This window comes from Nerophis lumbriciformis, linkage group LG06 (assembly GCF_033978685.3).
Source record: "Nerophis lumbriciformis linkage group LG06, RoL_Nlum_v2.1, whole genome shotgun sequence".
Lineage (NCBI taxonomy): Eukaryota > Metazoa > Chordata > Actinopteri > Syngnathiformes > Syngnathidae > Nerophis > Nerophis lumbriciformis.
Genome location: NC_084553.2, coordinates 20,869,770 through 20,886,786, shown reverse-complemented (window position 1 = coordinate 20,886,786; position 17,017 = coordinate 20,869,770). Strand labels below are relative to the sequence as shown.

The 17,017-nt window shown below is 39.9% G+C and overlaps 1 protein-coding gene across 7 annotated transcripts in view; it reads left to right on the top strand.

Moving 5' to 3' along the window:
- The window catches only part of LOC133608567 (serine/threonine-protein kinase BRSK2-like), a 217,136-nt gene that overhangs the window by 152,650 nt on the left and 47,469 nt on the right, over nucleotides 1-17,017 (top strand). For 5 of the 7 annotated variants that reach the window (XM_072913351.1, XM_061963879.2, XM_061963880.2 and 2 more), the window contains 5 exons: nucleotides 260-911; nucleotides 1,841-1,889; nucleotides 3,679-3,802; nucleotides 5,438-5,618; nucleotides 11,885-11,977. In XM_072913351.1, coding sequence (XP_072769452.1) covers nucleotides 260-911; nucleotides 1,841-1,889; nucleotides 3,679-3,802; nucleotides 5,438-5,618; nucleotides 11,885-11,977 — 1,099 coding nt within the window. The remainder of the gene's footprint in view (nucleotides 1-259; nucleotides 912-1,840; nucleotides 1,890-3,678; nucleotides 3,803-5,437; nucleotides 5,619-11,884; nucleotides 11,978-17,017) is intronic. The other 2 variants (XM_061963882.2, XM_061963881.2) reach the window with 1 other exon arrangement.

Genomic DNA, 17,017 nt, shown 5'->3' with positions numbered 1-17,017 from the left:
GCATCTTGACTGCTACCATGAATGCTCCACTGCTGTCTCCTGATTGGCTGATTATCACTGTGCTAATTGCATGTTTTTTCTTTCTTTCTCACAATCTCACCGCCTCCTGCCTGCTCTACTTCTGCACCCATCTTTGTTTCATTTCCTGCTGTGTTGTATTTCTGGGAATGAACTTTGATCGGGCCGTGGTGTTCCACTGGCTGCCACACTTTCTCTTGGCTGACTGTCATCATTTTCACCGCCGCATGAAAAATCACAGCCCAACCGGCGGTTTTTCATCCCACCCCAATCCCCAGACCTGTGTCAGTCCCCCAATTGCAGCCCCACCCACTCCCTTGAGATTCGGCTTAACGGGTTGGGTCCTCGCACACCCAACTCCTTCCATCCAAAACTGGGGTCCCCCCTCATGCACCCTCGCACTCAGACCCTCCCTGCCAAACCCAAAGTGTCCGAGAAACCACTGCAGACCACCAAGTCCAACCCGCTCCCCAGCCCAGCCCAGACTCCTTTTAAGTCTGAACCTTCTACACCCAACCAGCCACTAACGCCCTGTATCCCCAACAGTCCCTGTCTGAGGCGCCACTCTCCCCTTACTGTGCCCCCTAAGATCTCCATTCTTCTGTCCCCTGTGCCTCCCATGTCCCCCATGCGCCGCCACCACCTCCACCCTGACCACAATGGCAAATCTTTCCCCAATACGCAGGTGACCCCCCATCCTTCCCCCAGAGGGAGTCCTCTTCCTACCCCTAAAGGTACCCCGGTTCACACACCAAAGGACAGCCCGACTGGCACACCCAGTCCAACGCCACCCCCCAGCCCATCTATCGGGGGATTGCCTTGGAGGACTCGCCTCAACTCCATTAAAAACAGCTTCCTGGGCTCGCCTCGGTTCCATCGTCGGAAAATGCAAGGTAGAGTTTGGTGGAACAGGATTCCGTTGATCACAGAAAGCATAACGTATTGAGATTTGCTCTTATATTAATAGAGAGTACAAAAGAACAGAAATAATTGAGCTGATACAACAGTGAAGCAAAACTGTTAATTAAACTGGAAGGTAAGATTTTATTTAGAACTACAACACATCTGTGGATGGAAGCTATGGTGTGATTGACAGGTTGACGGACTAGTAATGACCATCTGGAGCCATCTGCAAACGCTCACTAACTAACAAGCAGTACATGACCAGCAGTGTCATAACACGTGCTTTTGGTGGTGATACAAGACAACCTAGCACACGATACAATTACAGTGTTCCCTCGAGGATTGTGGGGTAACGTTTAAACACCCCAGGAGTAAGTGAAGTAGAGTCACTATTAATTTTACGATTTTTATGAATATTATATGCATTTAAATTCTTCATAAGCTTTCCACACAGCTATTACACAAACGTATATACACGTCCTCCATTTTAAAACACTTTATAAATTCTAAAACCGAGGTAATAATGTGATAATGGATACTCAAATCTCAATGTCTTCAATTTAAAATCTGTGATACAGACACCACAGTGTATGAACCGCAAAGTGGCAAGGGAACACTGTATCATGTTTTATCTTTGTGGTCATTGATTCAGCAGAAAGAGTGTTTACGCTAAACATGCAATATTGTACAAGTCTTCTAGTGTTTGTGTGACAGGTGTAATTTATACAGAAAATGAGTTGAGATCAGGAGTACTTTCTTAAAATGACAGGACTCATTTGTGTGTTTCATGGGCACATTAACACTCTGTGGGGTCACATTGCTTGATACTTGACAGGGGTTTAAACACGTATTTTCTCCACTGTGTATGATGAACATGAAATCAAAATATGCACTTTAACCTAATTATTTTATTCCACAGTTCCCACACAAGAGGACTTGTCCAGTCTAACCCCTGACTCTTCTCCAGAGTGAGTGTTACAGTAATATACAAATAAAAAATGGTTCATAATAGAACAGTAAAATGTTTCATAATCTTTGTTCGCTCTGTGTTTTTGAATTCTACGTTTTGTGACCTGCAAGTGAGCTAAATATTTGTAACTATTGTTATGTCTAGTGTTGGGGTGTCATGATCCGATATTGATATTGGTCCGAAATTAGCAACAAACAGGTATCAGATGATATCGGCTTGAATTTAAAATCTCCGATACAAGCACGTTTACTTGTGCAAAGCTGGACAGCAAGGTAACATCAACATGTCCTCCAATGAGCACACAAGATGTATCGTTTTTTGTATTTTAATGAAGTCATTAATAAGGGGTAACATGGAAGGCTATACTGTATACTGTGTACACAACAGCAAAGCACAAATCATAGAAACACAACATTGGTCAAAATGAACAAGTATCAAAATATTTATAATTGCATATTACATACAGATACAAAGTCTCCTAGGTGAAGTGTATTACAAAGTGTCTAGTATCAGACGTGTCTTCAGAAGCATAATTCTGTCAAAGGATTAGTGTTTTCATGCCTTCCATAGTTCCAGTACTCCCATAGAGTAATTTCATGTGATCAAGCCTTTTCTAACATTCCACCGTACAAACACTATATATATTTATGTACTATGATTTGTGATGATATCGTATTTGATTAGTATCGGTATTGTCCAATATTTAAGGCTCCAACTTCAGTATTGTATCATAAGTGAAGAAGTTGCATCGGGACAGCTCTCGTCACATTTGTAGATTTTGAAAATAAATGTCATTAATATGCAGGTAACTGTAATAGAGTAATACTTTCAGCGTAGACTGCTTCTAAATTCCAAAACCACTCAATACGAGTGTGTTTACATATTTGGTGGTAGCTACAAGGTATAGTATAATTTAGATGTTCAACAATACTAGTACCAAATCAGTACTTCTGAAAAAGGGACGATGCTTAAATGGTGCCCAACCCTGAACTAAAAAATAGAAAACATACACAATTTGTTTAAAAACATCATTTATTTTGAAGGATTTTGTGTGATGCACGTTGATTTTAATTGTGATTAAAATACTTTAAGAACGTAAATAAAATGTTCAGTGATACATTTAACAATATGGAATACAAAAAAATTGCTTGTACAAGCACTTTACTTTAGTTTGACAGACATGATTTAGCGTGCAGCGCTTTTATTGTGAAGGCAGGGATTGGGCTGTTTGTCATTTGGGCTCTTGACGGCTGCTGTGTTTTGATGAGAGACAAAGCTGTGCTCAGACTAGAGATAAGGCTGTATTCGGATATTAAGTACCTGTTGACTTCCTGCTTTCTGTCCTTTCTTCACATGGTGTTGCACAACATTAGCATCATTTAGCAAGACCTTCGGTCACACTTGTATTGTACTGTTGGAAGTTCAGAATTTCCGGGTTTGTGGTACATAATGAGAACGTTTTGTGTTGTTGTGGTGGTGGATTTGTTGACCTGAAGACTGTTACTGATACAATTTAAAAAGAGTGTCAGACTATGTGTCTCTGTCTGGATTGTTGCATTAATGTGTCAATGCATTCTTTTATCACCCAAGTGAGGCACCGATAAATACTTCTTTTTTTTTTCAATTTGGTTACTACTGTGTACATCAGCACCGATGCCATTAAGGAACTGAGTTTCAGTACCCATCCCTTGTAGCTACTGTAAAAAAAACACATAATTACATAAGTACACTGAGTTAAAATGTATTAACTTAGTGATGATTGTCATGTCATGTGTTCTTTTGTGCAGACTTGCAAAAAAATCCTGGTTTGGTAACTTCATTAACCTGGAAAAAGAGGAGCAGATATTCATCGTGATCAAGGACAAACCTCTCAGCTCCATAAAAGCAGACATTGTCCACGCTTTCCTCTCTGTAGGTTTACTTTTGTCTCTTCTTTATTTTGTGCATGTTATACAACACGTGTTCCACCATGCACATGCAGAAATATATTTATGGTGTGGGGCCACTTTGATATTATTTACCAATCAATTCATTAAACATGCTAATATCGATCCGATGAAGGTGAATATATGGAAAGCTATTAAATAAATGGAAAGAAAAAAACATAAAATAGCTTTGTGGAAAAGGTGATAAATGGACCTTCATTGTATTGTTTCTATCTATTTCCTACTAAAATTATCATTATTTTCGGTAGTAGTAGTAGTTTTTCTTAATATTATCAGTATTGGTGTTATTATTATTATTTACTATTATAGTAGTTTTTAATTTACAATTTCTTTAAATTATTATTGGTATTATTATTTACTATCAATATTAATATTACATACTAATGATATTATAAATAGTGTTATTTAAAACATTATTACTGTTATTATTGTTGTTCTATGATTTTATTTGTTGTTTTGTTATTTACTCATATCATTTAAAAAAATGTGTATTAAACTTTAATACCATTATCATTATATTTACTATTAAAGTTAGTATTATTCCTTTCAACAATTAATGTTTCTATCATTAGTGTTTTTATTTACTATTATGATGATTATTATGATGTTGATTATTCACTGTTACTCTTATTCTTAATAGTAATATTATTATTTACTATTATTATTATTATTTACTACTATTATGATTGATTACTATTATTAATGACTATTGTGAAATTGTTATGTACGACTACCATAATATTACAATTCGTAACCTTTTTGAATAGGTTGATTGGCAACATTAAATTGGCCCTAGTGTGTGAATGTGAGTATGAATGTTGTCTGTCTATCTGTGTTGGCCCTGCGATGAGGTGGCGACTTGTCCAGGGTGTACGCCGCCTTCCGCCCGAATGCAGCTGAGATAGGCTCCAGCAACCCCCGCGACCCCAAAAAGGGACAAGCGGTAGAAAATGGATGGATGGAACCTTTTTGAAATTTTGTAAAACTTAACATATGATCAAATGTGATCATGAAAATCATCAAAGTATATATTAATAATAATAATAATAATAAAGTATATATTTATAATAATCATCAAAGTGTATATTAATAATAATAATAATGGATTATATATATTTAGCACTTTTCTAGACACTCACAACACTTTACAATGGGAACTGAGAACCCATCATTAATTCACTCTACATTTACACATTGGTGGTCCTGTGAGATGCACATGTGTTTCGCTTGGCATGTGATATTTTTGAGGTATTTGGGAACATTCCAATTTTTCTTTGTATTTTGTGTCATGTTACAATGTTGGCAATATATATATAAATGTTTTACAATTTGTCGTGGGCCAATAAAACATGAGCAGCAAGCTAATCGCGGACACCCCTGCTGTACTATGTTCAAGAACATATAATATATAATGTTGAAGCATCATTGCTGACAGGACTTTTTCAAAGTAAGACATCCTGGTACTTCCTGCCTTAACCGTGTCCTCGTTCCCCCTCCTTGTTACCATGGCGACTGCTTCACTGATGCAGAAGCGGTGTGTTTGTGCTGATTCATTAGCCTGCAGAGTTATTTTGACATCGCGCCCTTTTCTTCTCTTTAGATACCGAGTCTGAGCCACAGTGTCATATCCCAGACCAGTTTTCGGGCCGAGTACAAGTCAGCAGCTGGTCCAACTGTTTTTCAAAAGCCTGTCAAGTTCCAGGTAGACATCACCTACTCGGAGAGCACTAGCGCCACCAAGGAGAACGGAATCTACTCGGTCACATTCACACTGCTCTCAGGTCAGCCCTCTTTTCTACTTCATACATACACTGCTGTGTATTATAACAACACATGCAATTCTTGTGGAGAGGAACTAATACTACATGCATGTACAAATATTTAACAAATACTGACAGTATGACGCAGCTAGGTTTTGTACCACGACTCAGGCACGAGTTGTGCGTATTGTACAAAAATAGTTTATAAAGAAATACAAAAATATTCTTAAGGCTATGATGATTTTTTTTTGAAAAGCCAAAATAATTGTGGAGAATATAGTACAAACTAAGGACAACAGACAAAAAGCCACAAACTAATAATAATAATAACTAAAAGTGTCCAAGAGTGCGACTACTTCTGCTTAGTAAATAAGCAAAGAACAATTAGGAAACGGAGCAGAAAGGCAATCCAGGAAGGAAACAAGTCACAAAGAGAATCCTACCTGTAACAGATGGTGATTTATAATATATTAATTACTGCTTGCTGGGACACATTTATTTCACTAGAGCAGGCACTGTCACGTGACTTTGTTTCATCAATACAACTTAAACAGTAGTGACGTTTGACTCCATTTCACCAGTCAAATGGACGCTGTAAAGAGTGACATGATGTCAGACAAGGCTTCACAGCACAACTCTTCAATGTTTACCTTAAAAACTAGGACAAACGCTGTCACAGAAACACACACACACACCAAAAATGTTTTTTTTTAAGGATTGCCGATAAACTCTTGGCCATTAAAACAGATAAAATACTAAAACTAAAACGCATTAACGGTTGGAAGCTTTTTAAAAAAAAGCAATGTCTTAAGGGGTATGTTTTTAAAGAGTCAAGGTTCTGCATTTTTCTCAGCTGGACAGGGAGGGAGTTCCAGAGCCGAGGTGCAGTTGAAGAAGAGGCTCGGTTGCCCATGGTGCGGAGTAGTGATGGGACGAAATGTGCTGAGGCTTCAAGGCGTGTGTGGAGTATAGAGGGGGCATTTCCGTAAAGCACTCATCAAGGTTTGCTTCACGTAGGGCAAGAGCCGGGAATGATGACGTGTGAAGCCTCGCTGCCAGGCTGTACCACGTGACTGCTTTGGGAGATTCGACAACTCATAAACCACCCAAGTTACATTGAAAATGTGGGCTTTTAAAGGTTGTGGTCAGTTCGGAATATGGATAGAGAATAAAAGTGTTTTTTCACATGCAAATAGAACCAAAGAATGACGGCAAACCTAATTCAAACAGGTTACGACTTTGTTAATAACATTAAAGAGTATTGCTCCTTTCAGCAAACCTTTGGTAGTGTAACGGTAGAGCGGGAGAAGGAGAAAAGAGACGGCACGGAGACAGTGACGTCGTTAGCTTGCAGTGTGTTTATTGAAATAAACAGATGTAAGTGAAGTGTGTATTTAATCCAAAGGAATAAGGTGTGACTATGTGTAGTAAGTATCTGAGGGGTGTTACCGTGTGGTGTTGAAGGTGCGTGTTGAGATCGAGGCGGAAGTCCAGATAGGGCAAGGCAGGCTCGAAGGTCCAGAGACAGGCAGGAGGTCAAGGGCTGAAGCGAGGCATCGTGGTCAAAGGGCAGGCGTGAGGTCGAGATCCAGGGAGGCAGCAGAGAGTCTTGAAGGGATCCGAGGAGATGAGACACACAGCTCGAAACCAGGGGAGGATGACGGGTTGCTGGATGACAACACAAAACGAGACACAGTGAGCACCACGGGGGGAAAACAAAAAGAGCGAGGAAGCACATAGGCAAGGAAAGCTGGAGACGTATGAGGCTTACTGTACACGTACAAACCCCATTTCCATATGAGTTGGGAAATTGTGTTAGATGTAAATATAAACGGAATACAATGATTTGCAAATAATTTTCAACCCATATTCAGTTGAATATGCTACAAAGACAATATATTTGATGTTCAAACTGATAAACATTTTTTTTTGCAAATAATCATTAACTTTAGAATTTGATGCCAGCAACACGTGACAAAGAAGTTAGGAAAGGTGGCAATAAATACTGATAAAGTTGAGGAATGTTCATCAAACACTTATTTGGAACATCCCACAGGTGAACAGGCAAATTTGGAACAGGTGGGTGCCATGATTGGGTATAAAAGTAGATTCCATGAAATGCTCAGTCATTCTCAAACAAGGATGGGGCGAGGGTCACCACTTTGTCAACAAATGCGTGAGCAAATTGTTGAACAGTTTAAGAAAAACCTTTCTCAACCAGCTATTGCAAGGAATTAAGGGATTTCACCATCTACGGTCCGCAATATCGTCAAAGGGTTCAGAGAATCTGGAGAAATCACTGCACGTAAGCAGCTAAGACCGTGACCTTCGATCCCTCAGGCTGTACTGCATCAACAAGCGACATCAGTGTGTAAAGGATATCACCACATGGGCTCAGGAACACTTCAGAAACCCACTGTCGAGAAATTCTGGAACCAATTGGCTCAAGTGGTTCAATGCCTCAAGAGGCTTCTTCTGACCATCACTAGTGTGGTGCCTGGTGGGAGCAACCTGGAGGAGCATTACTTAGCAAAATAATGACATATGAATAATAAATGTATTATTTGGACAAAGATGTGGCAAACGGAAGGCGTGAACACGTTTTTCTTCATAATTTCTTCATCTCAGCAACAGTTCTCAGTTATGGTGGAGCTGACACTATCAATTTGATTGCTCAACTATTGGCATTCCAATTGTTATTTTGTATTAGGTATGAAATTACCTAGTCCATAACCTTGTCACGGTGCTCGGTGTTATAAGACCAAATCTGCAATTGTCACCTACTTCTTTGGAGTTACACTGGAACCTCGATGTACAAACCCCTATATGTGCAACTTTTTTAATTACGAATTTTTCGATAAAGCCAAATATGCTTCTTTGAGCGAACCATGTCTCTTTGGACGAACGCTTTGTTTAGGTGCCTGCAGGCAAGAAAGCACGGCGAAACATTAGCGTAGCCTTGTACTTCACTTGCTGCGCAGGAAAGGTCACGTCCCAACACTTGAGCATGTTTGCCTTTTTTTTTTTTTTTTACTCCTTTTGACAAGTTTTGTCCATTTTGTTAACTCAATAAGAGTGCAAAAAACTCAACAGACCAGTGTGGAAAGAATTAAGGAGCGAATCGCTGTAGAGTAAAAAAAAAAGACTATTTGCGAGCAGTACAATGGCGCTGTAAGTTACCACATCAAGTTTTAATTGTGAAGAGATCAGGCTTTTGCCAGAGCGGACTTGTATCACAGTGGAGGAAAAGTGTATCTCGTCTGTCTTTCCAGAGTAACCCCTCGCTCATCCAAAGCACCAACTCCCCCTGCCCAGTTCCGTCTCCCTCCCTCTGTCTGCTTCTCGTCAGCTTCTCCGGCATTGTTAATATGGCTGGATTTAACCTTTTTAAATGTTTGATTTAGTAGCAATATAGTTGGTAAAGTTAAGGATTGTATTATTTTGTTTGTGAGAGGGCACCATCGTGACTTCTGTGTCTGTGCGTGTTGGCAGAGCAGAGCATACAGCAGCTTGTTGTTGTTTTGACCTTTTTATTACAAACTCCATATGGGTTGGGAAATTGTGTTAGATGTAAATATAAACGGGATACAATAATTTGCGAATCATTTTCAACCCATATTCAGTTGAATATGCTACAAAGACAACATATTTGATGTTCAAACTGATAAACATTTTTTCTTTTGCAAATAATCATTAACTTTAGAATTTGATGCCAGCAACACGTGACAAAGAAGTTGGGAAAGGTGGCAATAAATACTGATAAAGTTGAGGAATGCTCATCAAACACTTATTTGGAACATCCCACAGGTGAACAGGCAAATTGGGAACAAGTGGGTGCCATGATTGGGACATAAAAGTAGATTCCATGAAATGCTCAGTCATTCACAAACAAGGATGGGGTGAGGGTCACCACTTTGTCAACAAATGCGTGAGCAAATTGTTGAACAGTTTAAGAAAAACCTTTCTCAACCAACTATTGCAAGGAATTTAGGGATTTCACCACCTACGGTCCGTAATATCATCAAAGGGTTCAGAGAATCTGGAGAAATCACTGCACGTAAGCAGCTAAGACTGTGACCTTCGATCCCTCAGGCTGTACTGCATCAACAAGCGACATCAGTGTGTAAAGGATATCACCACATGGGCTCAGGAACACTTCAGAAACCCACTGTCAGTAAGTACAGTTGGTCGCTCCATCCGTCAGTACAAGTTAAAACTCTCCTATGCAAGGCAAAAACCGTTTATCAACAACACCCAGAAACGGCATCGGCTTCGCTGGGCCTGAGCTCATCTAAGATGGACTTATACAAAGTGGAAAAGTGTTCTGTGGTCTGACGAGTCCACATTACAAATTGTTTTTGGAAACTGTGGACGTCGTGTCCTCTGGACCAAAGAGGAAAAGAACCATCCGGATTGTTATAGCCGCAAAGTTGAAAAGCCAGCATCTGTGATGGTATGGGGGTGTATTAGTGCCCAAGACATGGGTAACTTACACATCTGTGAAGACGCCATTAATGCTGAAAGGTACATACAGGAGCAACATATGTTGCCATCCAAGCAACGTTACCATGGATGCCCCTGCTTATTTCAGCAAGACAATGCCAAGCCACGTGTTACATCAACGTGGCTTCATAGTAAAAGAGTGCGGGTACTAGACTGGCCTGCCTGTAGTCCAGTCCTGTCTCCCATTGAAAATGTGTGGCGCACTATGAAGCCTAAAATACCACAACGGAGACCCCCGGACTGTTGAACAACTTAAGCTGTACGTCAAGCAAGAATGGGAAAGAATTCCACCTGAGAAGCTTAAAAAATGTGTCTCCTCAGTTCCCAAACGTTTACTGAGTGTTGTTAAAAGGAAAGGCCATGTAACACAGTGGTGAACATGCCCTTTCCAACTACGGTACTTTGGCACGTGTTGCAGCCATGAAATTCTAAGTTAATTATTATTTGCAAAAAAAAAATAAAGTTTATGAGTTTGGACATCAAATATCTTCTCTTTGTAGTGCATTCAATTGAATATGGGTTGAAAATGATTTGCAAATCATTGTATTCCGTTTATATTTACATCTAACACAATTTCCCAACTCATATGGAAACGGGGTTTGTACATAGAAAGTTGATCCATCAACCCCTTGTTATGTTTATTTGATATACAGTACTGTATAGCACTTTATATTGTGATCAAAGTGTACATACCTTAACTAAAATAGTGACTTTTTTCGAGGCTGGAACCGATTATTTATATCTACATTGTCTCTTATGGGGAACTCTGCTTCACTATACAAACTTTGCTATTTACACACCATGTTCATTGTTCAAGAACCAGTTAAGTTTGTAAATTGAGGTTCCACTGTACGTATAGCTTCCTTCATTAATACTTCAACATGATGTCCCTAAACTCATCAGCATTTAGGGATGATTGTGTCAGAGGCAGTGGGAGGACACAAGGTTGGAAGTCTTCTGCACATAGTTCACTGCAGGTGTGATGAAGAGAGTTTGTACAAGTGTACAGACATACATCTGAATATTTTCTTGCGTGGTTCATTCTGAGGTTTGTGCGTACTACGGGTGTCTTAGAATAATCGATTTAGTCAAATTAGATTCAGAGGAGTCTGATTCAACTATCAGCCTCGCAGTCGAATCGTCGGACATTTAACTCCTCTCCTCCCTCCATGGGAGGTCATGATCTTTCCACAAGTTCACCTACATAAACTTTGTTACAACTTTTACCTACTCTAATCAAGTTTGATTGTTTTTTCGGCGCTCCCCTAAAAAATAACCTTTAGACTTTTTTTCTTTTTGTGGTGGAAAAAGTCGCAAATGAGTGTGTTTTGTCCTCTTCAATGAAAGATTGTATTTCTTTTATATGTTTATTTTATTAACTTTGGGAGAGTCACATTACACCCATGTGACGTTACTGGCACCAAGTGACGAGTGTACTGTAGTACATATCATTACAATCTGTTTAAAAAGTGTTACACCATAACGAATCAGATTTGACTATGAAAATCCTTCTACGAAGACAGCCTAAGTGTACACACTGTTTTACGGTGGAATCTATGCACACTTTTGTGAATAAGGCCCCTCATGTCTTCCTGGTGTGGAGTCAATGTTTATTAAACAGTGACCGTACCACACTCCCTGAAATGTAGAGCACAAAACAGGAAGTGGGCAAAAGAAGAGTATGTTGGGATGCAGAATTGATATACTGTAACATGACCTGGATTGGAGCGCTGTCTCTCCTGACATGACACAGGTGAAATAACCACATTTTGCTAAATTAACAGGTCCATGCCGACGTTTCAAGCGTGTGGTGGAGATCATTCAGACCCAGCTGCTGAGTTCCAATGAGCAGTCTGGCATCCAGCCCCAGATCTCTGGTAAGTTGAGAAGACCACCACCCACCCGACCACACCATCTTTCTTCCAGCTGCCTCACTTGTCACAGCAAGGCCACACCTGTGGAGCGCCTCGCCTTTGACCCACATGGCTTCCGCACACAGCATGTGCATGTACTCGCCAACGTACCATGGCGTGTAACTAATATAGTATGAGACACTTTAATGTACCAATCCAATCCATCCCTCTTAAGAGACAACCCGTAGCAAGCATCGCAGGAAATGAGATTCATCTATCCCACCTATAAAGCCCTCTAAAAACCTCCAAAAACCGCCAACAATGCTCCATTTACATGTCATTCCTCTTATATTGTTATTGACATATTGCATATTGTTATGACCGGTTATATGTTATTGTAGAAGCTAACCTCGAGGAACTACATTTCTGGCGTAGTGACACAACTCCTTGCTCTTGGTGCCTCAAGCCAATAGCGAGTGGTAATAAGCCAAGAAGTTGGTCAACTTTTAAATTTCACATGCTACCAACTAAAGAACTGGACTTACTGAAGCACTTAACTGACTGACTGACTGACTAGCTCTCGACTAAGACAAGACGACATTACTAGGAAGATACTTGTATGCTCTCTTTTTATCTGAGGACTATTGTGAACTTACTAGCTCAACGAGGAGCACACGTCCTTTGCTGAAAGATACAACCATCCCAGTGAGAGCTGCCATTGTAAGTGACTGTTGTGTTATGTTCTTATTTCGTCCATAAAACGTTTAGCACTTGTGCGACATTATAACGCTATGAGAATATAAATAGTGTTTCACCATAGCTGGATCATCTGTCCTCATCATTGGTGATCTGCAAAATTTAAAAAAAAGTGCAGTTTCCCTTTAAAGGAAACACAAGTATGAGAACTATTAGACCACTGGCTTTGAATGAACATGTTTTTGTAGAAGAACATGTGTAAAGTTTAAAAAAAGAAATTATGCTATATAGTGGATGTAGTTTTTGCTGGGCTGCCTATAGACAGATGGATTTATATCAAACAAATCTATGGCCACGTTCACACTGCAGGGTATGAGGCCCAATTCAGATATTTTGTTAAATCCGATCTTTTTATGTAGTCGTTCACATTACTATGAAAATATGCGACTTCAATGTACAGTATGTCGATTGGGAAAGTGATGTATCCGTGAACTGACATGGAGGCATAGCGATGTAAGTCCTCCTATTTAAAACATAATATTTTCACCATAGCTGGATCATCTGTCCTCATCATTGGTGATCTGCAAAATTAAAAAAAAAGTGCAGTTTCCCTTTAAAGGAAACACAAGTATGAGAACTATTAGACCACTGGCTTTGAATGAACATGTTTTTGTAGAAGAACATGTGTAAAGTTTAAAAAAAGAAATTATGCTATATAGTGGATGTAGTTTTTGCTGGGCTGCCTATAGACAGATGGATTTATATCAAACAAATCTATGGCCACGTTCACACTGCAGGGTATGAGGCCCAATTCAGATATTTTGTTAAATCCGATCTTTTTATGTAGTCGTTCACATTACTATGAAAATATGCGACTTCAATGTACAGTATGTCGAATGGGAAAGTGATGTATCCGTGAACTGACATGGAGGCATAGCGATGTAAGTCCTCCTATTTAAAACATAATATTTTTGCCACTGACTATTTTCTGCTTTTTGGTCCAGAGTTTACTTTAGCTCATATCTGCTGTGGCAAATATTTGCAACATGTGTCACCTTACGATGCATGTAGATTGGACACTTTCAGACTGCAGTCGCATCAGATTCTTATGCAATTTGTATCCACACAGGAAAGAGGCCTGGATCGGATTTAAAAAAAATTGAAGTGTACTGAACTTAATTGTACTGTTAATATCAACATAAAAAAATATCAGATGCATGTCACATATGGGCAAAAGAAAAGTCGGAATTGACCTGCAGTGTAAACATGGCTTAAGTGTCCAGATGTCTTGTTAGTGTGACACTTAAGTGTTCCATTTGTTGTGTTATTGACTTGATGTTGGTTCCCTATGGTGATAAAACTTAGTAACGACCTAACACCCTTTTTATTCTAGATACAGTACTTCGCATTGTATAAATTCAACACACCTACTACATTGCTGGAAGCTCTAAACCTAGTAAGGATTTTTGGGCATGGATCATTGATATTAGTTATATTATAAAAACTACACATATACATATATATATATATATATGTATATAGAAGACAGAGATACTAAATGGATTGCGCTCCTTATTATGCTTACTTAACAGACGCGATCCACTTTTCACAAGTTTAAGAGATTATCTTTGTGTGTGCTATCAAGTTTGCACATGTTTTGTACACACAAACCTCAAGTAAATCAGGCCCATAATGTGTTCATATTATGACTACATTCTTAAAAGAACAGGACTTATTTGTGTGGTTCGTAAACCTGCTCTACCTCCTATATCACTGTCATCATATACTCCATAAATACTAAGGCCCAATCCCAATACACCCTCTTACCCTACTTTTTAGCCCTATCCCTACATTTTGCACATTCACGTGAAGGTATTGGTCTCCAAATGACTCTTTGCATGTAGGAGTAGTGGGCATAACGAGGAGTAGGGGGTATGAATCAAGCCCTTCAGAGTGAGGCATGTCAGATACTGACTCGCTCAGGTAGGGACAGAGAAAATTCCACAATTTCTGCAAATATTATATAATATATTACACGTTAGTTTGGAAAGTTAGTTTGTAATGTTAGCCAGCTAGCCACGCTAGCTAACGTTAGGCTAAAATACTAAATAATAATACTGAAGCACTAAAACTTTCAAGTTTACGAATAGATAGATAGATAGTACTTTATTGATTCATTCAGGAGAGTTCCCTCAGGAAAATTTAAAAGAATGTGAAAACATTAACAATACATACCTTAAAAAAATTCACAAGAGAAAACAGTCATAGATTGCAGCTTCTTCAATCAATCTTTATTTATATAGCCCTAAATCACAAGTGTCTTAAAGGGCTGCACAAGCCACGACAACCTCGGTACAAAGCCCACATACGGGCAAGGAAAAACTCACCCCAGTGGGACGTCGATGTGAATGACTATGAGAAACCTTGGAGAGGACCGCATATGTGGGTAACCCCCCCCCCCCTCTAGGGGAGACCGAAAGCAATGGATGTCGAGTGGGTCTGACATAATATTGTGAGAGTCCAGTCCATAGTGGATCCAACATAATAGTAAGATGTCCAGTCCATAGTGGGGCCAGCAGGACACCATCCCGAGCGGAGACGGGTCAGCAGCGCAGAGATGTTCCCAGCCGATGCACAGGCGAGCGGTCCACCCCGGGTCCCGACTCTGGACAGCCAGCACTTCATCCATGGCCACCGGACCTGTGCCCCCCCCCCCTCAAGGAAAAGGGGAGCAGAGGAGAAAAGAAAAGAAACGGCAGATCAACTGGTCTAACAGGGGGGCTATTTAAAGGCTAGAGTATACAAATGAGTTTTAAGATGGGACTTAAATGCTTCTACTGAGGTAGCATCTCTAATTGTTACCGGGAGGGCATTCCATAGTACTGGAGCCCGAATAGAAAACGCTCTATAGCCCGCAGACTTTTTTTGGGCTCTGGGAATCACTAATAAGCGTTCTTTGAACGCAGATTTCTTGCCGGGACATATGGTACAATGCAATCGACAAGATAGGACGGAGCTAGACCGTGTAGTATTTTATACGTAAGTAGTAAAACCTTAAAGTCACATCTTAAGTGCACAGGAAGCCAGTGCAGGTGAGCCAGTATAGGCGTAATATGATCAAACTTTCTTGTTCTTGTCAAAAGTCTAGCAGCCGCATTTTGTACCAACTGTAATTTTTTAATGCTAGACATAGGGAGACCCGAAAATAATACGTTACAGTAGTCGAGACGAGACGTAACGAACGCATGAATAATGATCTCAGCGTCGCTAGTGGATAAAATAGAACGAATTTTAGCGATATTACGGAGATGAAAGAAGGCCGTTTTAGTAACACTCTTAATGTGTGATTCAAACGAGAGAGTTGGGTCGAAGATAATACCCAGATTCTTTACTGATTCGCCTTGTGTAATTGTTTGGTTGTCAAATGTTAAGGTGGTATTATTAAATAAATGTCGGTGTTTAGCAGGACCGATAATCAGCATTTCCGTTTTCTTGGCGTTGAGTTGCAAGAAGTTAGCGGACATCCATTGTTTAATTTCATTAAGACACGCCTCCAGCTGACTACAATCCGGCGTGTTGGTCAGCTTTAAGGGCATGTAGAGTTGGGTGTCATCAGCATAACAATGAAAGCTAACACCGTATTTGCGTATGATGTTGCCTAGTGGCAGCATGTAAATGCTAAAGAGTGCAGGGCCAAGGACCGAACCCTGAGGAACTCCGCACGTTACCTTAACATAGTCCGAGGTCACATTATTATGGGAGACGCATTGCATCCTGTCAGTAAGATAAGAGTTAAACCACGACAAAGCTAAGTCTGACATACCAATACGTGTTTTGATACGCTCTAATAAAATATTATGATCGACGGTATCGAAAGCAGCGCTAAGATCAAGAAGCAGCAACATAGATGACGCATCAGAATCCATCGTTAGCAGTAGATCATTAGTCATTTTTGCGAGGGCTGTCTCCGTAGAGTGATTTGCCCTGAAACCGGATTGAAAAGGTTCACAGAGATTGTTAGACACTAAGTGTTCATTTAGCTGCTGTGCGACAATTTTTTCGAGGATTTTCGAAATAAAGGGAAGGTGGGACACCGGTCGGTAGTTTACCATGAGGTCAGGATCAAGGTTAGGTCTTTTGAGCAGAGGATGAATAACCGCTTTCTTGAATGCTAGGGGAACAGTGCCAGAGGAAAGTGATAAGTTTATAATATTTAGCACTGATGGACCTAATAATACAAAAAGCTCCTTGATAAGTTTCCCAGGAAGTGGGTCAAGTAAACATGTTGTTTGTTTTATCCCACTTACACGCTGTAATAGTTCCTCTAATGTTATTTCATCAAAAAGAGAGAGACTATTTTGTATTGCA